The sequence below is a fragment of the Aphelocoma coerulescens genome, chromosome 29, assembly GCF_041296385.1.
Source record: "Aphelocoma coerulescens isolate FSJ_1873_10779 chromosome 29, UR_Acoe_1.0, whole genome shotgun sequence".
Classification (NCBI taxonomy): Eukaryota; Metazoa; Chordata; class Aves; order Passeriformes; family Corvidae; genus Aphelocoma; species Aphelocoma coerulescens.
The window spans coordinates 2202928-2225136 of record NC_091042.1 but is presented as its reverse complement, the minus strand read 5'-3'; the positions used below and the strand labels follow the sequence as shown (position 1 = coordinate 2225136).

The 22209-nt window shown below is 68.8% G+C and overlaps 3 protein-coding genes across 10 annotated transcripts; all 3 read right to left on the bottom strand.

The window, feature by feature from the left end:
• Nucleotides 1–48: 48 nt before the first annotated feature.
• Nucleotides 49–10304, bottom strand: STAT2 (signal transducer and activator of transcription 2). 4 transcript variants are annotated; one of them, XM_068997701.1, is made up of 26 exons: nt 10214–10278; nt 9753–9868; nt 9513–9644; nt 9279–9429; nt 9081–9179; nt 8917–9009; nt 8760–8838; nt 8600–8685; nt 8342–8490; nt 8111–8269; nt 6550–6702; nt 6440–6460; nt 5404–5497; nt 5226–5282; nt 5064–5147; nt 4876–4974; nt 3927–4062; nt 3773–3822; nt 3163–3251; nt 2957–3093; nt 2682–2870; nt 2529–2586; nt 1584–2428; nt 543–780; nt 420–491; nt 49–369 (listed from the first exon to the last, which is right to left on the bottom strand). In XM_068997701.1, exons 3-24 carry the CDS (start codon nt 9641–9643, stop codon nt 653–655), a joined length of 3087 nt encoding a protein of 1028 aa, XP_068853802.1. In that variant the 5' UTR covers nt 9644; nt 9753–9868; nt 10214–10278; the 3' UTR covers nt 49–369; nt 420–491; nt 543–652. The 4 variants fall into 4 exon arrangements, with proteins under 4 accessions (XP_068853802.1, XP_068853801.1, XP_068853800.1 ...); XM_068997700.1 differs by having other exon boundaries at nt 49–491; nt 9753–9852; nt 10214–10304; XM_068997699.1 differs by having other exon boundaries at nt 49–491.
• Nucleotides 10305–11037: 733 nt separating this feature from the next.
• Nucleotides 11038–12168, bottom strand: APOF (apolipoprotein F). The gene is made up of 2 exons (XM_068997673.1): nt 12060–12168; nt 11038–11976 (listed from the first exon to the last, which is right to left on the bottom strand). The coding sequence occupies exons 1-2, from the start codon at nt 12151–12153 to the stop codon at nt 11063–11065; spliced, it is 1008 nt and encodes a 335-aa protein (XP_068853774.1). The 5' UTR covers nt 12154–12168; the 3' UTR covers nt 11038–11062.
• Nucleotides 12169–12241: 73 nt separating this feature from the next.
• Nucleotides 12242–21931, bottom strand: TIMELESS (timeless circadian regulator). 5 transcript variants are annotated; one of them, XM_068997671.1, is made up of 30 exons: nt 21894–21931; nt 21026–21159; nt 20800–20953; nt 20597–20711; nt 20459–20521; nt 19432–19533; nt 19182–19340; nt 18975–19108; nt 18807–18894; nt 18209–18385; nt 17916–18133; nt 17156–17259; nt 16906–17075; nt 16710–16829; nt 16481–16632; nt 16309–16406; nt 16125–16233; nt 15848–16049; nt 14802–14953; nt 14646–14731; nt 14430–14553; nt 14268–14350; nt 14048–14196; nt 13758–13929; nt 13610–13678; nt 13422–13540; nt 13173–13317; nt 13059–13098; nt 12829–12938; nt 12242–12697 (listed from the first exon to the last, which is right to left on the bottom strand). In XM_068997671.1, exons 2-30 carry the CDS (start codon nt 21120–21122, stop codon nt 12555–12557), a joined length of 3654 nt encoding a protein of 1217 aa, XP_068853772.1. In that variant the 5' UTR covers nt 21123–21159; nt 21894–21931; the 3' UTR covers nt 12242–12554. The 5 variants fall into 5 exon arrangements, with proteins under 5 accessions (XP_068853772.1, XP_068853773.1, XP_068853768.1 ...); XM_068997672.1 differs by having other exon boundaries at nt 19182–19337; XM_068997667.1 differs by having other exon boundaries at nt 16125–16406.
• Between the last annotated feature and the right edge of the window lie 278 nt (nt 21932–22209).

Below are 22209 nucleotides of genomic sequence, written 5' to 3'. Positions count from 1 at the left end.
TTTATTTATTCCCCCTCCCCCGAGGGGTTATTTATGCGCGACACCCCCTTAATTTATCTCGGGTATTTATGGGTTTCTAATAAAGGTCCCGTGGACACGAGACGGCGGCTCCTGCACGTGGGATGTGCCTGGGGGTCCCCGGGGGTGTCTGGGGGTCCCAGAGGTGTCTGGGGGGTCCCAGGGGGTGTCTGGGAGGTCCCAGAGGGGTCTGGGGGGTCCCAGGGGGGTCTGGGGGATCCCAGGGGGTGTCTGGTGGTCCCAGAGGTGTCTGGGGATCCCAGGGATGCTGAAGGATGTACCTGGGAGTCCCAAAAGTGTCTGGGAGTCCCAGGGGGTGTCTGGGGGTCCCAGGGATGCTCAAGGATGCACCTGGGGGTCCCAGGGGTGTCTGGGGGTCCCAGGGATGCTCAAGGATGCACCTGGGGGTCCCAGGGGTGTCTGGGGGTTCCCAGGGGGTGTCTGGGGGGTCCCAGAGGTGTTCAAGGATGCACCTGGGGGTCCCAGGGGTGTCTGAGGGTCCCCGGGGGTGTTCAAGGATGCACCTGGGGGTCCCAGGGGATGTCTGGAGGATGCACCTGGGGGTCCCGGGGATCCCGCGGGCAGCGGGGGGGGTGGGAAGGGGTTTATTTACAGGGAAGGGGCCGGGGAGGGGTCACTGGAAGTCGCTGGCGTCGATGTGGAGCGGCGGGAAGTCCGTGAAGAGGGAGCAGACGGCGGGCGGGGCCGAGTCCTCGGGCTGCGGCAGGAACGGGTCGTGCTGGTCCAGGAGCGCGGCGCTGCCTGCGGTGGGAACAGCACCCAGGGGACAGCTCAGTGCCCAGGGGACAGCTCTGTGCCCAGGGGACACCTCTGTGCCCAGGGGACAGCGCCCAGGGGACATCTCTGCGCCCAGGGGACAGCTCAGTGCCCAGGGGACACCTCTGTGCCCAGGGGACAGTGCCCAGGGGACAGCTCAGTGCCCAGGGGACAGCGCCCAGGGGACATCTCTGTGCCCAGGGGACAGCTCAGTGCCCAGGGGACAGCTCAGTGCCAAGGGGACATCTCAGCACCCAGGGGACACCTCCGTGCCCAGGGGACAGCTCAGTGCCCAGGGGACATCTCAGCACCCAGGGGACACCTCTGTGCCCAGGGGACAGCTCAGTGCCATGGGGACAGCTCAGTGCCCAGGGGACAGTGCCCAGGGGACAGCTCAGTGCCGAGGGGACAGCTCAGTGCCCAGGGGACAGCTCAGTGCCCAGGGGACAGTGCCCAGGGGACATCTCTGCGCCCAGGGGACAGCTCAGTGCCAAGGGGACAGCTCAGTGCCATGGGGACAGCTCAGTGCCCAGGGGACAGTGCCCAGGGGACACCTCTGTGCCCAGGGGACAGCTCAGTGCTAAGGGGACACCTCTGTGCCCAGGGGACAGCTCAGTGCCCAGGGGACAGCTCAGCACCCAGGGGACAGTGCCAAGGGGACATCTCAGCACCCAGGGGACACCTCCGTGCCCAGGGGACAGCTCAGCACCCAGGGGACACCTCAGTGCCCAGGGGACACCTCAGCACCCAGGGGACACCTCCGTGCCCGCCGCAGCCCCGACACTCACCGGGGCTCAGCTGGAAACTCCCGTCCAAGCTCTCCACCGTGCTGGGCATCAGCTCCGCCACCTCCAGCGTCTCCAGCGTCCCCGGGTCCGGCTCCAGCCCCTCCAGCGACTGCAGCAGCTCCTGCATGTCCTGGCTGCCGGGCAGCAGCTCCAGGCCCCTCAGCTCCAGTGGCAGCGTCCCCCTCTGCTCCTCGGGGCCCTGCAGCGGCTCCGCAGCCCCCGGGGCCACTGGCAGCGTCCCCCGCGTGTCGGGGACCCCCGATCCCACCTGCTGCAGGCTGTGGGGCTGTGCTTGCAGCATCCCCGTGGGCTGCAGGGTTCCTGGGCTCGTGGCCATCCCGTGGGGGGTCCCCAAGTTCCCAGGGGTGACCTGTGGTATCCCTGGACTTGAGGTCACCACCTGAGGGGTCCCCAAGTTCCCAGGGGTGACCTGTGGTATCCCTGGACTTGGGACCACCACCTGAGGGGTCCCCAAGTTCCCAGGGGTGACCTGTGGTATCCCTGGACTTGGGGCCACCACCTGAGGGGTCCCCACATTCCCAAGGGTGACCTGTGGTATCCCTGGACTTGGGACCACCACCTGAGGGGTCCCCAAGTTCCCAGGGGTGACCTGTGGTATCCCTGGACTTGGGGCCACCACCTGCACTATCCCCGGGCTCGTGGCCACCCCGTGGGGGGTCCCCACGTTCCCAGGGGTGACCTGCAGTGTCCCTGAGCTCTGGGGCTGGGGCAATGCCAGGCCACCAGCCTGCTGTGCCTCTTGCCCTCCGGGCTGCAGCTGCAGCGTCTCCAGGTTTTCCGTGGTCACCACCAGCTCCTCCTCTGTTTGCCACTTGCTGGGCTGCCTGCAGGGACAGACAATGGGGGTCGGCATCGGGGTCAGGGGATCCCCCCCTTCCCATGGGGTCACGGAGGGACCCCGGCGTCCCCACAGCCCCTCCTCACCTGGAGGAGACGCGGATGAGGCGCCGGTTCAGGTATTTCTGGGACTCGCTCAGGGTCCCTGGCGACAAAGAGGGCGGTCAGGGGGTGGTGGGCTGTGACATCCCAGGCTGTGCCAGGCTATGCCAGGCCATGCCAGGCCGTGCCACGCCGTACCCTCCTGCCTCTGGCTGTAGTAGGGCCCGAAAGCCTCGTCGCGGGGGGTGTCGGGGTACAGGTACTGGAGGGGGTTCTCGGGAATGTTCTCCTCCATCATCATCTGGTAGTCGCGGATGATGTCGGGCAGCGCCAGCGACACCAGCTCCGAGGCCGTGTAGGGATCCACGGCGTGGAAAGTGGGGGATCCTGCGCGGGGAGGGCACAGCCGGGGTCAGCGGGGTGGAGAGGGGGGCTCAGGGCTGCACCCCGGGGGCGTGGGAAGGGTCGCTGACCTCTCTCGTGGTGCTCCACCCAGGTGAAGGTGACGCCCCCGAAGACGCTCTCGCTGAAGCGCAGCAGGAACGTCCCCGTCCGCTTGGATTTGAGCAGTTTCTTCTCTTGTTTGCGGCTCACGAAGCCCAGGATGAGGCTGGGGGTGGCACCGTCAGCCCCGCTGGCCCCCCCAGGCCCCTCCCTGGCCCCCCAGCCCTGCTCCTACCCGTCCTTCCAGAGCTGCTTGAGGTGCTCCTGCAGCAGCCCCAGGATCCCGTCCAGCCAGGCCCAGAAGGAGAAGCCGGCGGCTCCGTCCTGCGGGAGAGGGTGGGACAGGGAACCGGGATGTGGGGGGACAGAGGGGGACAGAGGGGGACAGAGGGGACATGGGCCATGGGGCCATGGGGCCATGGGGACAGGGGGACAGAGGGGACATGAGCCATGGGGCCATGGGGACAGGGGGGACAGGGGGAACAGGGCCATGGGGACAGAGGGGACATGAGCCATGGGGCCATGGGGACAGGGGGGACAGGGCCATGGGGACAGGGGGACAGAGGGGACAGGGGGAACAGGGCCATGGGGACAGAGGGGACATGAGCCATGGGGCCAGGGGGAACAGGGGGGACAGGGCCATGGGGACAGGGGGGACAGAGGGGACAGAGGGGACATGGGCCATGGGGACAGAGGGGACATGAGCCATGGGGCCATGGGGACAGGGGGGACAGGGCCATGGGGCCATGGGGCCAGGGGGACAGAGGGGACAGGGCCATGGGGCCATGGGGCCATGGGGACAGAGGGGACAGGGCCATGGGGACATGGGGACAGGCCCTACTCACCTTTGAGAACTTGGGCCAGGCCACGGCGCTGTTCGGTGATGGCTTGGAGCCTTTGAGGGGAGAGCAGGGTGAGGGGGGCAGTGCAGCCTTGTCCCCCCGTGTGCCCCCGTGTCCCCCCGTGTCCCCCCGTGTCCCCCCGAGGTGCCAGCCTTACCCAGCAGTTTCTCGGCCAGCATGAGCAGGTTCTCCTGGCTGAGCCCCCGCTCGGCCACGCTCTCGAACTGCCAGCTCAGCACCTTGGCCAGCTGGGGCCACGGGGCCGGTGGCGGGGATGAGAAGAACTGCTGGGCCTGGGGGGACACGGGGGGACAGGGGGACACGGGGTGAGCAGGGATGGGGACATGGGCAGGGGACGGGGGGGACAGGGGGTGAGCAGGGATGGGGACATGGGCAGGGGACGGGGGGGACAGGGGGTGAGTGGGGACATGGGGAGAGGACAGGGACAGGGGGGACAGGGGGTGAGCGGGGACATGGGGAGGGGACAGGGACAGGGGGGACAGGGGGGACAGGGGGTGAGCGGGACATGGGGAGGGGACAGGGACAGGGGGGACAGGGGGTGAGTGGGGACGGGGACATGGGGAGGGGACAGGGACACGCACTGGAGCAGGGGAGGGGGACATGGAGAGGGAAAAGGGACGGAGAGAGGGGACAGAAATGCGCACTGGAGAAGGGGACAGGGATGGGACAGGGACCAGGGGCAGGACAGGGACCAGCAGATGGGGACACGGGACAGGGAGTGGAGTCCAGAGGATGGGGACCAGGGCAGGGGACAGGGATGGGACAGGGACCAGGGGACGGGGATCAGGGAATGGGGACACGTGGCAGGGACCAAGGACGTGCATCAAAGCAGGGGATGGGATGTGAACCAAGGACAGGGACAAGAAGCAGGGCAGGGGATGGGGACCAGGGGACAGGGACGTGCACCTGGCATGGGACAGAGACCGGGCCCAGAATCAGGGACAGGGCACAGGGGATAACCAGGACCAGGGACAGGGCACCAGGACGGGGATCGAGAGAGGAGCAGGGACAGGGGACAGGGACGGGACAGCAGCACAAGGGGACACGAGGCAGGGGTGGCACAGGGCCGGGGGGGTCCCGCTCGCCTTGGGGTCAGAGCTGAGCATGTTGAACCAGAGGATGGAGGCCCAGGCGCTGGAGAACTGGTTGTTGTTGGAGATGATGACGAAGGGCAGCGTGGTGGTCTGGGATGGGGGGTGGGGGGACAGGGGTCAGGCTGAGCGTCCCCAGCCCCCCTGGCTGTCCCCAAGCCCCCCAGGACCCCCAGCCTCACCTCCAGCTCCAGCTCCAGCCCGCAGTAGGCGTAGGCCAGCGTGAAGGTGATGAGGTGCAGCTCCTCTGTCACGACCAGGGGACCCTGCGGGGAGGTGCCACTGCTGTCACCGCTGTCCCCAGCCCCCCCCCGCGCCCCCCCCGGCCCCCACCCCGCACCCACCTCACCGCTGGTGCCTTTGCCCTTGCCGGACCTGCTGTCCTTCTGCTCCTTCAGCGTCTGTGGGGACGGCAGAGTCAGCCCGGGGCGGGGGCCGGGGCTGGGCAGGGTCCTCACCCTGCTCCCTGCCCCGGGGGGGGGGATGGGGTGGGACTTGGGGGGCTGGGGGGGGGGTCCCTACGAGGTACTGGAAGTCGCAGACCAGCCCCTCCTGGGGACTGTCCCCGGCCAGGAGCGTTTTGCTGCTCGACGTGAGGATGTTGAACCTGCGGAAGCTGCGGGGCAGACACGGAGGGTGGGAGGGGGTCGGGACCCCCGCGAGGGCACAGCCCCGGTGCACGTGGGGGGGGGGCCAGGACCCCTGGGGGGGGCTGTGGGGGGAGGCTGGGATCTCCTCCACAGCCCTTGTGTGGGTAGGGGTCAGGAGCACCCCTAGGGGCTGCTGGGGGCAGGGGGGGATTGGGACCTCTAGGGGGGCACAGCCCTGCTGTGGATGGGGGCTGGGACCCCTGGGGGGGCTGTGGATGGGGGTCAGGACCCCGCCAGGGTTGGCAGGTGGGGGTCAGGGTACCCCTCAGGGGCTGGGGTGGGGGTCAGGACCCCCCTAGGATTTCAGGTGGGGGTCAGGGTACCTCACAGGGGCTGGGGTGGGGGTCAGGACCCCCCAGGGTTGGCAGGTGGGGGTCAGGGTACCCCTCAGGGGTTGGGGTGGGGGTCAGGACCCCCCCAGGGTTGGCAGGTGGGGGTCAGGATACTCCTCAGGGGCTGTGGATGGGGGTCAGGACCCCCCCAGGGTTGGCAGGTGGGGGTCAGGATACTCCTCAGGGGCTGTGGATGGGGGTCAGGACCCCCCCAGGGTTGGCAGGTGGGGGTCAGGATACTCCTCAGGGGCTGTGGATGGGGGTCAGGACCCCCCCATGGTTGCAGGTGGGGATCAGGGTACCCATCAGGGGCTGTGGATGGGGGGCTCAGGACCCCCCAGGGTTTCAGGTGGGGAGCAGGGTACCCCTCAGGGGCTGAGGTGGGGGGCTCAGGACCCCCCAGGGTTTCAGGTGGGGATCAGGGTACCCCTCAGGGGCTGTGGATGGGGGTCAGGACCCCCCCATGGTTGGCAGGTGGGGGTCAGGATACCCATCAGGGGCTGTGGATGGGGGGCTCAGGACCCCCGGGGTGGGGTCCCACCCCGCTGCCGCCTCCAGCGCTCTCCCAGCTCTCACCCTTTGATGTTGGGCGGGTCCCTGCAAGAGAGGAGGGGGTGTCAGGGACAGCGGGACCCCCGCGGGTGGGTGGGTGGGTGGGGGGGGGTCTCCTGGGGGCTCCCACCCACCTGTCGATGTGGATCTTGGCCTCCATGCGGTGGTTGCGGTCGTGCAGCCGCACGAGCAGGCGGGCGCGGGTCGAGAACTTGCTGGCGGTGCGGAGCACGAGCGGGCGCTTGCTGGCGTTGGGGGTGCTGGGCTGCTGCTCCACCACGAAGGCGCTGGGGGAAAATTTTGGGGTGGGGGGAGAGGGGTCAGGGCCGCCCCAGTAACCCCCAGTGATCCCCCCACTGGTGAAAATCATGGAACAGCCTGAGTTGGAGGTGATCCAGTAGGGTTATTCAAGTCTAACTCCTGGCTCGGCATGGGACAACCCCAAAAAATTCCCCAGTCCCCAGATCCCAACAGCTGAGAGCGTTGTTCAAACACTCCTTGAGGTCCAGAATTGTGGAATATCCTGAGCTGCAAGGATCCATCAGGATCGAGTCCAACTCCTGGCCTGGCGTGAGACAACCCCAAAAATTCCCCAGTCCCCAAATCCCAACAGCTGAGAGCACTGAGGACCTGAGAGCGTTGTCCAAACACTCCCTGACCTCTCCAATTACAGAATACCCCGAGCTGGAAGGGACCCACAAGGATCAAATCCAACTCCTGGCCCCGCACAGATGCCCCAAAAGTCCCCCCAGCCTCCCAGCACCTGAAGGTGTTGTCCAAACACTCCCTGACACCCGGAATTACGGAATATCCTGAGTTGGAAGGGACCTACAGGGATCAACAATTCCTGAGCAGGACAACCCCAAAACCTCCCCAACTCCCAAATCCCAACACCTGAGAGCACTGAAGACCTGAGAGCGTTGTCCAAACGCTCCCTGACCTCTTGAATTACGGAATATCCAGAGCTGGAAGGGACTCATCAGGGTCAAAGTCCAGCTCCTGGCCTGGCTCAGGACACCACAGATTTTCCCCCAAATCCCAACACCCGAGAGCATTGTCCAAACACTCCCTGATCTCTCGAATTATGGAACACCCAGAGGGGACGCAAGGGACCCACCAGGATCATCAATCCCAGCTCCAGGCCCTGCACAGACACCCCAAAATCCCACCCTGTGCCTCAGAGCGCTGTCCAAGCCCTCCCTGAGGTGGGAAGGGGCCCACAACAATCTTTGAGTCCCAGGGCACCCCCCAAATCCCTAAATCCCAACACCTGAGAGCGTTGTCCAAACACTCCCTGATCTCTCGAATTATGGAACATCCAGAGCTGCCAGGGACCCATCAGGATCAAAGTCCAGCTCCTGGCCTGGACCAGGACACCACAAAAGTCCCCCCAGTCCCCAAATCCCAACACCTGAGAGCGTTGCCCAAACACCTCCTGAATTATGGAACACCCAGAGGGGATGCAAGGGACCCACCAGGACCACCGACCCCAGCTCCAGGCCCTGCACAGACACCCCAAAATCCCACCCTGTGCCTCAGAGCGCTGTCCAAACCCTCCTGGAGCTCTCAGGGGCCGTACCCATTCCCTGGGGAGCCCATTCCGTGCCCCAGCACCCTCTGGGGGAAGAACCTTTCCCTGATCTCCACCCTGACCCGCCCTGGCACGGCTCCAGCCGCTCCTATCCGGCCCCACACCTCTTCAGCAGGTGTGTGAGCTGCTCCAGCAGCCGCTGCTCCAGCAGGGGCGTCTCTGCCGCCAGCGGGTCCCTCTCGTAGGTCACCTTCTGCCGCAGGTCGCTCAGCATCCGCAGCAGCTGCCGCAGCCGGAACAGCCCCTGGCCCAGCTCCGTGAACCTGCGGGGGCCGTGGGGCTCAGCAGGGTCCGGCTGCGGCCCCCGCCGAGCCCCCCGAGCCCCCCGGCCCTACCAGGTCTCCAGCGGGCGCAGGTTGGCGTCACCGGGGCCCCCCAGGCACAGGCGCTGCTGCCGCTGCCGCCAGCCCCCCAGCTCCTGCTGCAGCAGCTCCTGCAGGGTCTCGCTGCGCCCCAGCAGCTGCTGCATCTGAGCCAGCATCCCCTGAGGGGGAGATGGGGGTCTGAGCAGAACGGGGAGGGGGGCTCAGGGTGGTTATAGCCCTCCCCCACCTCCTACCCAAACCCAGCCCGGCCGCCCCCAGCCCCCTCACCCGCCGCTGCCGGTCCAGGTTCTGCAGTTTGGCCTGGAGGGCTTGGAGCTGCTGGATGTACTGGGGGTCCTCGTTCCTCTCCTCACCTGCGGGAAGGGGTGAGGGGGTCAGGGGGTCGGGGGGGGTGCAGGGCAGGGCCAGCCCCTCGGCTGGGGCTCACCTGGCTGGTAGTGCACCTTGTAGCAGAAATCGAAGGCATCCTGCAGATCCTCCAGGTGCCTGAAGGCTCGTTCGGCTTCCTGCGGGCACAAGGGGGGTTCAGGAGGGGCCGGGCAGCCCCCGGGGGGGGCTCGGCGGGGGTCGTGGGGGGGCGTTACCTGCAGGGCCGTGTGGAACTCGGCCAAGCGCCGCCGGATCCGCTGCTCCCGGTCGCTCTCCGGGGCCAGGCTGGGCGCGGGGACCGAGCCCCCCTAGGGAAACACGGGGTGTGGGGCAGCGGCCGCGGGGCCCCGGGGGTGGGGGGGACACCCCCTTGCCCTACCTGCCCCCCCGCCTGCCCCAGACGCAGGATCCGCCGCTCCTCCTGCAGCAGGTTGGCCACCAGGTTGGCGAATCTCTCCGGGCTCTCCTCGAACTCGGCCTGCGGAGGGGTTGGGGTTGGAGGGGGGGTGGTCAGCGGGGCGCTGAGATCCCCCCCGCCCCCACCTCTTCAGCCCCCTGCCCCAGCCCCGACGCCCACCTGGAGGTCGCGGTGGGCTTTGCGCAGGTTGTGCTTCAGCATGAAATCCTCGTGGCCCGAGCCCGGGCTGCCCAGGCGCTCTCCCAGTAGCACCAGTAAGGAGTGGAACAGCATCCGGGACTGGGAGGAGAGCGGCTCAGCCGCCTGGCGCCTGCGGCAGCGCGGGCTCAGCACCGGCACGGCCCTGCCCGTGCCCCCCGGTGCCGCCCCCGGTGCCGCCCCCAGCCCCGTTACCAGTTCTGGCTCTCGATCCAGGCGGCCAAGCACTGGCGCACGGCCATGGGCAGCGCCGAGCCCGCGTACAGCTGGTGCACCTGCTCCAGGTAAGTGTTGGCCAAGCTCTGCACCTCCTGCCACTGCGCCATGCTGCGGGGAGAGGGGTCAGCGGCATCCCGAGGGACCCCCGGCCACAGCAGGACCAGAGGATGAGAAACACCAGCGTGTCCCAGCTGGGCACCTCCGCACCCCTCGTACCTGCACAGGTGTCCCGGGGGTCCCTCTGCTCTGCCTCAGCCCCGGCAGCTCCCGGGGGTCCCCTCGCTTCTGGGTGGTCCCGGGGGTCCCCTCGCTCCTGCTGGGGTGGCCGCGGGCTGACAGCCGCGTCCCGCGGTGGGAGCACGGGGTGAGCCGCGGTGGGTTCCCCACCCGGGGCGGGGGGCACACACACATAACCCCCGACTCCCCCCACCACCCCTTATGCAGCGCCCCAGGCCCCTCCTCAGAGGTCGCCCTAGACCGGTCCCCCATTGAACCCCTGGGGCACCCCCCGGGTACCCCAAATGTCCTTCCCGCAGGGATGGGTGCCCCTAAACACCCCCCGCCCCGGCGGGACAGCCCTCCACGGGACTCCTTGTGTGCGCCAGCCGGGATCCCATTGCCTGTGTCCCCGTGTGCCCCCCGGGACCCTCGGTCTCCCCCCGGGACCCCGGACCCACCTCGGCCGCCACCGGAGCAGGAAGGCCGGCTGGCCACGCCCCCTCCTCCGTTCTGCGCGGTGATTGGCGGAGCGCGGGGCTGGTGCCACGCCCCCCCCCTCCTCTCTGCGCGGTGATTGGCGGAGCGCGGCGCCGAGGCCACGCCCCCGCGAGCAGCGGCTTTCCGCGGCGTCGCCCATTTCCCCAGTTTGACGTCACGATGGGCGTGGCCGAGTGGGCGGGGCCATTGCGGGGGGCGGGGCCATGGGCGGGGTCAGCGGGGACCCCGGGAGGGAACGGCGGCGGCGGCCCGGGATGGGCGGGGGGACAGGGACCGGGGACCGGGGACAGAACCAGTGGGACAGCGGGACGAGCTGTGGGGACAGGCCATGGGGATGGGGACCAGCCGTGGGGACAGGATTAGAGCCGCTGGGACAGGGACGACGGAGCTACGGGGACAGGGGCAGAGGTGTGGGGACAGTGACAGGCTGTGGGGACAGTGACAGGCTGTGAGGACAGGGGGTACAGAGTCAGGGAGAAACTGCGGGGATGGCGACAGGGTCAGGGCCATGGGGAGAGGGACACAGAGCCCTGGGGACAGGGATGGGCTGGAGGGAGAGAGGGAAAGAGCCACGGGGACAGGGACAAGGCAGTGTGGCCGCTGGGATGGACTGGCTGTGGGAACGGGGCTGGGGCTGTAGGGACAGGCCGTGAGGACAGAGCCACAGACGGACAAGGACAGGCCCAGACCAGCTGCCACCACGCGGTGGCCAAGGTCGCGGTGCCCCAGTGCAGGGTGACCCCGCATCGATCCGTCCCCAGCCTCCCCCAAACAGGGACCCGGCCCCGGCTGCCACACGTGGCCTTTATTCAAACGATGACCACGGGGCCACTGTGGGCAGTGGGCACCGGTGAGGGCTCCCCGGCCGAGGTGAAGTAGCCGATGAGCGCCCGCACGCCGGCCTTGAGCCCCGGCTGCAGCCCCAGCTGCACCCCCATGGCCACGGGGCCACCCAGGCCGCCGGTGAGCGCGGCCAGCCCGGTGTAGCCCAGGTCCTCGGCGGCCTCCAGCGCCCGCGTGGACGCCGTGGCCTCGCAGCCCTGGAAGGCGAAGTAGACGCTGGTGCCCAGGTTGTAGAAGATGCTGACGCCCGGCACCCAGTCCAGCAGCCGGTGGGCTTCCCGCTCCCCCGCCGGGCTGCAGGCGTCCTCGTCCTCCCGCCGGCGCCGGACGGCGCCTCGGCACAGCCGGACACCCGGGAACTCCCGCACACCGTGGCCTGAGAGCGGCGTGGGCTCTGTGCCGGGCACGGGGGTCCGGAGCCGGGTGGGATCCGCACAGGCAGAGCCCCCCGGCCGGGCCAGGCTGAGGAGCAGCAGGGCCAGCGGCCGGGGGACCGGAGTGCCCGGTAGCCGCGCCAGCCCCCGCAGCAGCGCCGCGGCTTTGGGGGTCCCCAGCTCCCGCTCCAGCTCCAGCGCTTCGGCCTCGGCCTGGGGGGCACAGCCGGCCCCGAGCAGCGCCAGGGCCAGGGCGGCACGGGCCAGGCCGCGGGGCAGCGGCGGCAGCCGGGAGAAGCCGGGCAGGGCTGCGGGGCGCAGGGTCCGGCACGGGACCCCCAGTGCCCGCGGCTGGACGGGCTCCGCCAGCCCCGCCAGCCCCGCCCGGTCCTGCCCAGCCCGCTCCTGGTCACCGGGGGTGATGTCGGACACAGCGATGGCGCGGCCGAGGATGAGGAACAGGAGGAAGAGCAGAAGCCGGGGCATGGTGGCAGCTCGGGGAGGGTCTGTGGAGGTGGGAGAAGGGCAGAGCCCCGTCAGACCCCCCCCGTGTCCGCAGCCCCCCGTGACCCCCCGCGCCCCGGCTCACCCGCTCGCCGCTGGCCACTGCCCTGTCCGGCCGCTGTGGCCGCGGCCGGCCCCGTGACCCCTTTATAGCCGTTGTTATCAGGGAGTTGCGACATGTCCGGCCCAGGGACAGGGACTGGGCACTCCCTGCGGCCAGGGCAGCTCGAGCCCCCAGCCCCCCTGCAGATCCACACACCCCAGAAGGCCAAAAGTCATCTTTATTTATTTGGGCCCTGTTCAGATTTTAAAAGTTTTAGGAAAAAAAATAAACAAAACCAGCAGCTGAGGAAAAAGAGGGAATTTGGGGTAAAACAGGAAGATGAGGACACCAGGGGAAGGGGGGAGGGTGGAACAACTGATTGCTTGTGCAGCCTTTAAAAACAGCATCAAAACCTGCAGAAGAAAATCTGCAGAAACCCCAGAAAAACTGCAGAAAACCTGCAGGAATCCAATAAAATCTGCAAAAAGCCCAGGAAACAGCACAGGGCCTGGGCACAGGCAGGGCAGGGGGAGCCCCTCAACCCTCCTCCTCCTCTTCCTCCTCCTCCTCCTCCTCCTCCTCCTCCAGGCAGCGGATGCGCTTCCGCCGCCCTCGGGGCTGTGGATCCTCATCCTCCTCATCCTCCTCGGAGCAGGGGGCTGCAGGGGCCAGCTCGGTGCCTGTGGGTGGAGGGAGAGCAGAGAGGGCTGAGCCCCCCAGGGATGTGGCAAAGTGGCCGGGGACAGGACAACCCCGACCCAGCAGTGCCCCGTGCCCAGCTCCTGGTGACCCCCAGAGGGGCTGAACCCACCTGAGCTCCCCCCATCCTCATCCTCATCCTCGCTGGCGAGCTCCCGGCGCCTCTTGGTGCGCGGCTGCACCGGGCTGGGGACAGGGATGGGGACCGGGACGGGCTCCTCGCTGCAGGGGTTGGCACAGCTCAGCCCCACACGGGGAGAACGCAGGGGGCCGGATCCCCACCCCAGGCAGGGAGAGGGGACCCCCCAAACCGGGCAGAGGGGAAGGGAACCCCGGTCTCACCTCTCCGAGTCCGATCCCAGCCCTGCCGGCAGCGGCTCTGCTGAAGGGCACAAGGAGGGGGCTCAGAGCCGGCCCCACATCTGGGGGTCCCGCACCCCCAGCCCCACCCCTCACCTGGAGCCGGGTCTTGGGGGCACCCGGGTGGCTCCGGCGGGTCCTGGGGGGATCCTGAGGGGTCACGGCCATGGCGGGCGATGGAGGCGGCCGCACGCCGGAGCTGCTGCGGGGTGAGGGCGGCCGGGATGCGCCAGAAGGATTCCTGGGCAGGGACGGGGGGGACAGTGCAGGGCTGTGCCGGGAGTGAGGGGATGGGGACAGGGATGGGGACAGGGATGGGGACAGGGATGGGGACAGGGACCTCACCTGCTCGCTGGCAGGCGGCCGCAGCCCCAGCTGCCGCAGCAGGGTCCGGAAGCGCCGGTCCTCCATGGCGTCCTCGTTCTCCTCCGTCAGCGGCACCAGCGGCACCGGGTGGGACACGCCTGGGCCGGCAGCGCCGTCAGCGGGACCCCGACCCCGCAGCCCCCCCGCCCGACCCCCGCCTCGCTCACCGTCCTCCTCGCGGTCCCCCGCCGCCCTCCGCAGACAGGTCTCCAGCCACCGCAGGGGCCCGGCCAGGCCTGGGGACAGCAGAAGGTGACACAAGGTCCGGCCCCGCAGCCAAGCCCAACTCAGGGGGGCTCGGAGCCCCTCACCCACCTTGCTGATGCAGGTGCTGCGCCAGGTCCTGCCCAGCCCCTTCCTCGGGCACCCAGTGCTCCTCCATGGGGCCTTTCTCTGCTTCATCCTCATCCTCCTCTTCCTCCTCCTCGCTGTCCTCGTCCTCTCCTGAGCTGTCCTGGGCTGCCACGGCCGGGACACTCGCGGCAGCCTGAGGGAACCGGCGGTGTTTGGGTGCTCGGGATGGGGACAGGCCGTGTGTTTGGGTGCCCCCAGGATGGGACAGCACCCCCAGGGCACAGCCCGGGACCCCCCCAGTCCCCCCGTACCTGCCCGGGGCCGGGGCCGTGGCCCTTCCTCCGGCGTTTCTTGAACAGCTCCTTGCGCTCTGCCACCAGCCCCAGCCCCAGCAGCTTCTCCACCACCCGAGCCCGCGAGCGCCGCGCCGTCAGGTGCTTCATGATGTTCCCCAGGACATCTGTGGGAAGGGGGGTCAGGCTGGGGGGCTACAGGGGGTTTTTAGGGGGCTTCTCCCCCTGTCCAGCTCACCGTCTGAGCCCTGGAACTCCTCGAAAAGCCGCGTCAGCTCCTCCTCCTGCTCCTGCGTCCACAGCACGATGCGGGTGCCCTTCCTGCGGGGTGGGAAACAGCCGTGAGTCCCTGTCCTGTTCCCAGTGGTTCCTGCCCTGTCCCCGGGGGTCCCTGCCCCACCTCTCCTGCTGGAAGTCCTTGGCACTGCTGGCCAGCCCCATCCGCACCAGCTGCTTCACCACCTGCCTCCGTGTCCGCCCGGGCGTTGGGAGATGGGCCAGGATGGCAGCAATGATGTCCCCACCTGTGGGACACGGGGGATGTAGGGACAGAGCCCCTGCCACCCCCCCCGGGGGTCCCACTGCCACTCCCCTGCACCCCAGGGACCCCCAGTACCTTCCACCTCCTTGTACTTCCAGTACAGCTCCTGCAGCTCCTGCTCCTCCTGGGGGGTCCAGGGGGAGACCCGGCTCCGGGTGGTCCTGGGGAGGGGAAGAGGGGAGGTGAGAGGAGGGGACAGGGGGTGGCAGCCCCCTCCCCAGCCCCACTCACCCTTCTCCCTCCTGCAGGGAGCTGTAGCCCTTGGTCATCTCACAGACGATGGCCGGGCTCTTCCAGAAGAGCAGCTCCACAAAGGCCTTTTTGTTGGTGGCCGCCAGCGCAAAGAACTTGCCCAGGATGAATTTGGCCAAGGCCACCAGCTCCTGGGGACAGAGGGAGGGAGAGAGGGGCTGGAGGACACCAGGGACAGAGAGTGGGGCTGGGAGACACCGGGGACAGAGAGTGGGGCTGGGTAATGTGGGGACAGAGTGAAGCTGGGGACACCGGGCTGGAGAGGGACTGGGGGACACCAGAGATGGACAGGGGGGCTGGGAGATGTGGGCACAGAGAGCAGGGCTGGGGGACACCAGAGACTGAGCAGGACTGGGGGACAGCAGAGATGGAGAACGGGGCTGGGGGCTGCAGGGACAGACTAGGACTGGGGGCTGCAGGGACAGAGTGGGGCTGGAGGGACAGAGCGGGGCTGGGGCCACAGGGACAGAGAAGGATTGGGGGACAGCAGAGATGGAGAGTGGGGCTGGGGGCTGCAGGGACAGAGCGGGGCTGGGGGACAGCAGAGATGGAGAGCGGGGCTGGGGGCAGCAGGGACAGAGCGGGGCTGGGGGCTGCAGGGACAGAGCGGGGCTGGGGGCTGCAAGGACAGAGTGGGGCTGGGGGCAGCAGGGACAGAGTGGGGCTGGAGGGACAGAGCGGGGCTGGGGGCTGCAGGGACAGAGCGGGGCTGGGGGACAGCAGAGACTGAGCAGGATTGGGGGACAGCAGAGATGGAGAGCGGGGCTGGGGGCTGCAGGGACAGAGTGGGGCTGGGGGCTGCAGGGACAGAGTGGGGCTGGAGGGACAGAGCGGGGCTGGGGGCTGCAGGGACAGAGCGGGGCTGGGGGCTGCAGGGACAGAGCGGGGCTGGGGGACAGCAGAGATGGAGAGCGGGGCTGGGGGCAGCAGGGACAGAGCGGGGCTGGGGGACACCAGAGATGGAGAGCGGGGCTGGGGGCTGCAGGGACAGAGCCCTCCCGGGGGGGCTCAGGGCCGTGTCTGACCTGGTGCGCGGCGGCCGCAGGGTCGCTGAGCAGGCGGTGGAAGAGGGCGAAGAGGGAGAGCTGGAAGAGCAGTGGCTCCATGCGCAGGTCGCGGGCCAGGCGGTGCAGCAGGCGCGCGGCGCAGTGGTTGGTGCGGGGGCTGTTCTGCGCGTACCCCCTGAGCAGCAGCACCAGCGCCCGCACCACGGGGGCACAGGCGAACCTGCCCGCCCGGCAGCCCCGTCAGCGCGGCCGCTCCACAGCAGGACTCCCTCAGACCCCCCCAAACCCTTCTCACCGCTTCAGGTAGTCGAGGAAGTTGAATTCCTTCTCTGACACCTGCACGGTCTGCTCCTCCTCTTCCTCATCCTCCTCTTCCTCTTCCTCGGGCTCCTCGGGTGCGTGCCCTGCAGTGGGATGTGCTGAGGGGCCGCAGCGCCCCAAAGTTTTCCCCCTTCCCAGTGTCACAGCTGGGGACTCACTGGGCAGGGGAGCGATGAGGATCTCCCGCAGCAGCCGCGTCTCCTCGGGCGGCCCCACGTCCGCGGCTCCAAACACGTCCCCTTCGGGCCAGACATCCCTGGGGACAGCGGGGACAGGCTGGCACCGCATTCCCACACCCCGGGCACGGGATGGGCATCACGGTGCCGGTACCTGGCAGAGCGGAGCAGCCGCAGGGCCTGGGGCACGCGGGAATCCCGCAGGCACTCCTGGATCCGCAGCAGAGCCTCCGCGCGCTGCTCCTCCACCGGCGTCTCCGAGGCGGCATCGAAGGGCACCACGTCCTCGGGGAGGGGCACCTCGCCCTTGGGCAGGACAGGGTCACCCCATGCCCCGCCAACACCCCCAGAGCGCCCCATGGGGCCGGACCCTTCCCTGGTACCTCCAGACAGGCCTGGAGCTGCGGAGCCAATCCTTCCCACAGCTGCTCCAGCTCGGCGGCGCTGGGCGGGGCGGGCGCCGCGGGCGCGCGAGGCTTCTTCTTCCTCCGCACACGTTTGCTCTGGGGGGGCAACGATGGGCTCAGGAGGGGCTGCCCGAGCTCAGGGGACCCCCAAGGTGAAGCAGCCACATCCCACCTGCACCACGAGGTTGGCACGGCCGCGGCAGAAGCGCTCCAGCATGCGGAGGAAGAGGTGGGCCGTCTCCACCAGGTCCCGCAGGAAGCTGCGCGGCTGCTTGGTCTCGTCGAACTTGCGGAAGAGCGCGAGGAAGAGCTCCCGGTATTCCATCAGGTAGAAGATGTTGCCTGGGGAGGAGGGGGGGCAGTGGGAAGGGGTGGGTCAGGGATCACCCCCCAGGGATGGGTGGAGGGACAGAGGGACTCACTCTTGATGACCTGGCTGCTGTCCCGCACCGCCTGCTCCGGCGAGCGGTCCATCTCCTGCACCGTCCGCAGCAGCTCCTGGTACGCCTTCAGGGCCAAGTGCATCCTGGGGATGGCAGGGAGGGGGTCACAGGTGCCCAAAGGGGGGGTCTCAGGCACCAGGGTGGTTTCCAGATGTCCGGGGGAATCCAGGCAATGGGAGGTCACAGGCAGTGTGGGGGGTCCCAGGCACTCCTAGAGTCCCAAATACCCAAGGGGGTCCCAGACAACACAAAGTCCCAGGTGCCCGGGGTTCCTGGGTTCCCAGGGTGCTCCAGGCACCAGGGAGGTCACAGGTGACCTGGGCAGGGGGGGGTGGGTGTCCCAGGCACTGTGGGGTGTCCCAAGTGCCCAGGGGGTCCCAGACACCAGGGGATCCCAGGCATCCCAAGAGTGCCATATGCCCACGGGGTCCCAGACACCAAGGAGAATCCCAGGTACTTGGGGGTCCCAGGTGCCAAAGGGGTCCCAGGCACTGGGGGTACCCAGGTACTGTGGGGGTCCCAGGTGCCCAGAAGGCCCCAGGCACCATGGGGAGTGCCAGGTATTGGGGGGGTCCCAGACACTGAGGAGTGCCCCAGGTGCCCTGGGGTCTCCCAGGTACCCAAAGAGTCCCAGGTGCCCAGAAAATCCCAGGCACCATGGGGAGTGCCAGGTATTGGGGGGGTCCCAGACACCGAGGGGTGTCCCAGGTGCCCGGGGGGGGGGGTCCCAGGCACTGACCTGCGGGCCCAGGTTGTTGCCTCCTTCTTGTCCATCAGTGCCATCTCGTAGTAGGTGGTGAGGTTCTGCTCGATGAAGTGGAAGGCTCGAACCCCCACGGTCTCGGACACCAGCTCGGGCCGGAAGCCGCGGCACCGGTTGAAGGCCATGAAGAAGGCGGTGGCCCACAGGTAATAGGTCTCGTCGTGCTGCTGAGCCTTCTCCCGCACCAGCTGGTCCTGGGGGCGACCGGGGGGGGCTCAGCAGGGGTCCTGCAGCCCGGGGAGGGGGCTCCAGCTCCTCCAGCCCCTCACCTTGACCAGCAGCATCAGGCGGTTGTAGCAGCCCTCCAGGAAGTCCTGGCAGAAGTGGCGCAGGAAGAGCCGGACGTTACGGGTGGAGCGGCGGGAGGGCTCGGACTCGGGGGCGGCCTGGCGGTGCCGGGGCACCCGCCGGGGCTCCTTGCCCAGGTCGTGGGTGTAGCTCTTCAGCTGCAGGGGATGGAGTGGCCAGATTTGTCCCCGTGGTATTGTGCTGGTGCCCCCTGCCACCTCCCTGGCTCCGTGCCACCCATCACGTTCCCGTTCCGGTGCCCCTCACCACATCCCTGTGCCCCACACCGTGTCCCTGTTCCTGCAACCCCACCACATCCCTGGTTCTGTGCTCCACACCCCATCTCCCACCCTGCGTCCCACTCACATTCCTGTTCCCCTGCTCTTTACCCTGTCCCCAGCCCCGTGCCCCTCACCACATCCCCAGCCCCGTGCCCCTTGCCACATTCCTGCACCTCCCACCACATCCCTGTCCCTCCATGTCGTGCCACATCCCCAGCCCCACGTTCCCCATGCATTCCTGTCCCCTGCCACATCCCCAGCCTTGTGCCCCCCACCACCTCCCCGGCCCCACACTCACGTTGTGCAGCCCTTTGTGGAACACCACATCCCGGTCCCCGATGGACTTGAGGCCCTGCAGGACGTAGGAGCCACCGAAGCGGGAATGCCTGGGCAGGGAACAGGGGCTGAGTGCTGCTGTCCCCACCACGAGGGTCCCGGCCCTGTCACACAGTCGCCCCTTCCTCACCTGGACGGGCGCTGCAGTGCCCGGGCTCTCTTCTCCGCCAGCTCCCGCTGCCGCAGGGTCTCCAGCTCCCGCGTGTCCTCCCCGTGCTCAGCACCCGCTGTCCCCTGTCCCAGCGCCGCCAGCTCCTCTGGGCTCTGCCAGCAGCTCTGTCAGCATTGTGGGGGCTCTTGGGGGGGTCCCTGCCCTGCCGCCCCTACCCCGGCTCACCTGGTCACGGAACATGAGGGAGATGATCTCCAGGACGTGCAGGGCCCATTGCTGCTCCACCTGGGCGCTGGCCAGGAATTTGAGCAGGTCATCCATGCCGCTGATGTGCAGCGCCCACAGCACCCGGTCGTGCACGCTGGCGTCACCGTCCACGCCCTGCTGCGGGTGGTAGGAGGGTGTCGGGGGTCCCCATGGAGCCACCGCGGCCCCAAACCTGCCAGGGAGCCAGGGAAGGGCCCCAACCCGGTACCTGCTCCTCTGTGGGGTCTGGGGGCACGTGCAGCACGTTGCGCACCAGCAGCAGGATCCTCTCGATCAGCAGCGTGTCCTCCTCCTGCCGCTGCTCCCAGTCCTGGGGGGACAGAGCTGTCAGGGCCCCCCACACCCCCCCCGGGGGTCCCCGGCAGGGAAGGATCCCGCAGCCTCCTGGGGACACCCAGCAGGGACAGACCCTGCAGCCCCCATGGGGACCCCTGACAGGGACAGACCCTGCAGCCTCCTGGGGACACCCAGCAGAAATGGACCCACAGCTCCCCAGGATGACCGACCCCACAGCCCCCCATGGACCCCCAGCAGGGATTGACCCCACAGCCCCTTGAGGGACCCTCAGCAGGGACAGATCCTGCAGCCTCCTGGGGACCCCCAGCAGGGACAGACCCATAGCCTCCCAGGAGGACCGACCCCATAGCCCCCTGAAGAACCCCCAATAGGGACAGACCCCCAACCCCTGAGGGACCCCCAGCAGGGATAGACCCCACAATCCCCTGAAGAACCCCCAATAGGGACAGATCCCCAACCCCTGAGGGACCCCCAGCAGGGACAGACCCCACAGTCCCCTGAAGAACCCCCAATAGGGACAGACCCCCAACCCCTGAGGGACCCCCAGCAGGGACAGACCCCACAGTCCCCTGAAGAACCCCCAATAGGGACAGATCCCCAACCCCTGAGGGACCCCCAGCAGGGACAGACCCCACAGTCCCCTGAAGAACCCCCAATAGGGACAGACCCCCAACCCCTGAGGGACCCCCAGCAGGGACAGACCCCACAGTTCCCTGAAGAACCCCCAATAGGGACAGATCCCCAACCCCTGAGGGACCCCCAGCAGGGACAAATCCTGCAGCCTCCATGGGGACCCCTGGCAGTGACAGACCCCCACAGCCCCCTGAGGAACTCCCAGCAGGGACAGACCCCACAGCCCCCTAGGATGACAGACCCCCAACCCCTGAGGGACCCCCAGCAGGGACAGACCCCACAGCCCCCCGGGGACAGGGACTCACCAGCTGCAGGAGGTTGTAGAGCTTCTCACTGAGCACCACAAACACCTTCTCACTGGCGAACGCCTGCAGAGAGCCCATGTGAGCAAGGGGGGTGCGGGCAAAGCCCCCTGCCCACGACCCCTCCCCGGGCAGACTCACCTCCTTGTAGGCCTGCAGGTAGGACAGCACCTGCAGAAAGTAGTGCCGGGAGGCGGCATCTGATGGCACCTTCCCGAAGCAGAGCAGGGCTGGCTGCGTCAGGTTCACCATCAGCCTGCGAGGGGTGGAGGGGTGTGAGGGACCCCTGCCCTGTGAGGAGCCCCCATAGGGCCACTCCTGACCCCGGACTTGTCCCCTGGTACCTGATGACGGCGTCGAAGAGCACCTTGTCCTGCGGGTACTGCACCAGGATGGGCAGGAGGTCGTTCTGCAGGATCTGGGCTGCCCCCAGCTGCTGCCGCACGTCCCGGGTCTCATCCTCATGGCGCAGGTACCGGATCAGGTCCTTGACGCTCTCTGGGGGACACGGTGCCGTCAGTCCCCGCCGTCCTCGGCCCCCTCTGCCCCCTCCCCGCGGTGCCCACCTACCCAGGCAGTCGGGCTCCCGGTGGTACACGTCGCCCTCCAGGTAGCCCAGGGCGCTGCAGGTGGCCAGGAGCTCGCAGTTCATCATGTACCAGTCCATGCAGCGCGGGGCTGCGCTCGGGACCAGCACCGGGGACCTGCGGGCCACCGTCAGCACGGCTGCACGGTACCCCCGGGCTGGGGTTCTCCCACCCGTTCCAAGCTCCCCCGATACGGGCCCACCTGCCGGTCCCGGTCCCACTGATCCCGGGGCAGCCGCCGGTCCCAGTCTCCCCAACACCGACGAACCTCCCAGGCCCGGTCACCGTCGATACCGAACCCCTTCGATCCCGCAGCAACCCCCAGGCCCCGGTACCCCCTCGATCCCAGCGCACCTCCCGGTCCCGGTCCCGGTCCACCCCGATACCGGCGCACCCCTCAGCCCCGGTTCCTCCGATTCCGTATCACCCCCCCCCACCCCCCGTTTCGGTTCCCTCCGATGCCGGAGTACACCCCGATCCCGGTCGGCTCCGCTGCCTTCTCGATCCCGGAGTATTCCCGGCACCCCTCCGATCTCAGAACCGCCCCCCGATCCCGGACCCCAGCCCCAGTCCCACCCCCCCGGTCCCGGGGCACTCCCCGCTCCCGGACCCCCCTGATCCCAGAGCACTCCCTGGGACACCCTCCAGACCCCGGAGTATCCTTGCCCCACAGTCCCGGTTCCCCCGATCCCATATCACCCCCCCCTTTCCGATCCCTCCCGATCCCGAATCACCCCCCTGTTTCGGTGCCCCCCCGACCCCGGATCACCCCCAGTCCCCGGTCCCCGCCGGTCCCGGGGCATTCCCCGCCCCCGGTCCCGGTCCCGGTCCCGGTCCCCCGTCCCGCTCACCGGAGCCCTCACGGCCGCGCTCCCGCTCCCGGCGCGGGGGCGGCGTTACACAACCGCCCCAGTTCCCGCGGGCCGAGGCCCCGCCCCGCCCGCACCCTTCAAGCGGCAACGCCCACTGACGCTCCCGGTGGCCCTTCTTGTGCCCCCCCTCCACACACGTCCCCCGCCGTCCGCCACGGGCACCAACGGGCGGCTCGGTGCCTCGGTGCGCCCCGAACCCCGCTGCCCTCGCCCCCCCGCCCCGCGGCGCTGCGGGGTGGGAGACGGGAGGGTCTCATTGCGGGGACGGGACGCGGTGGTGGCGTTGCCCTTTTAA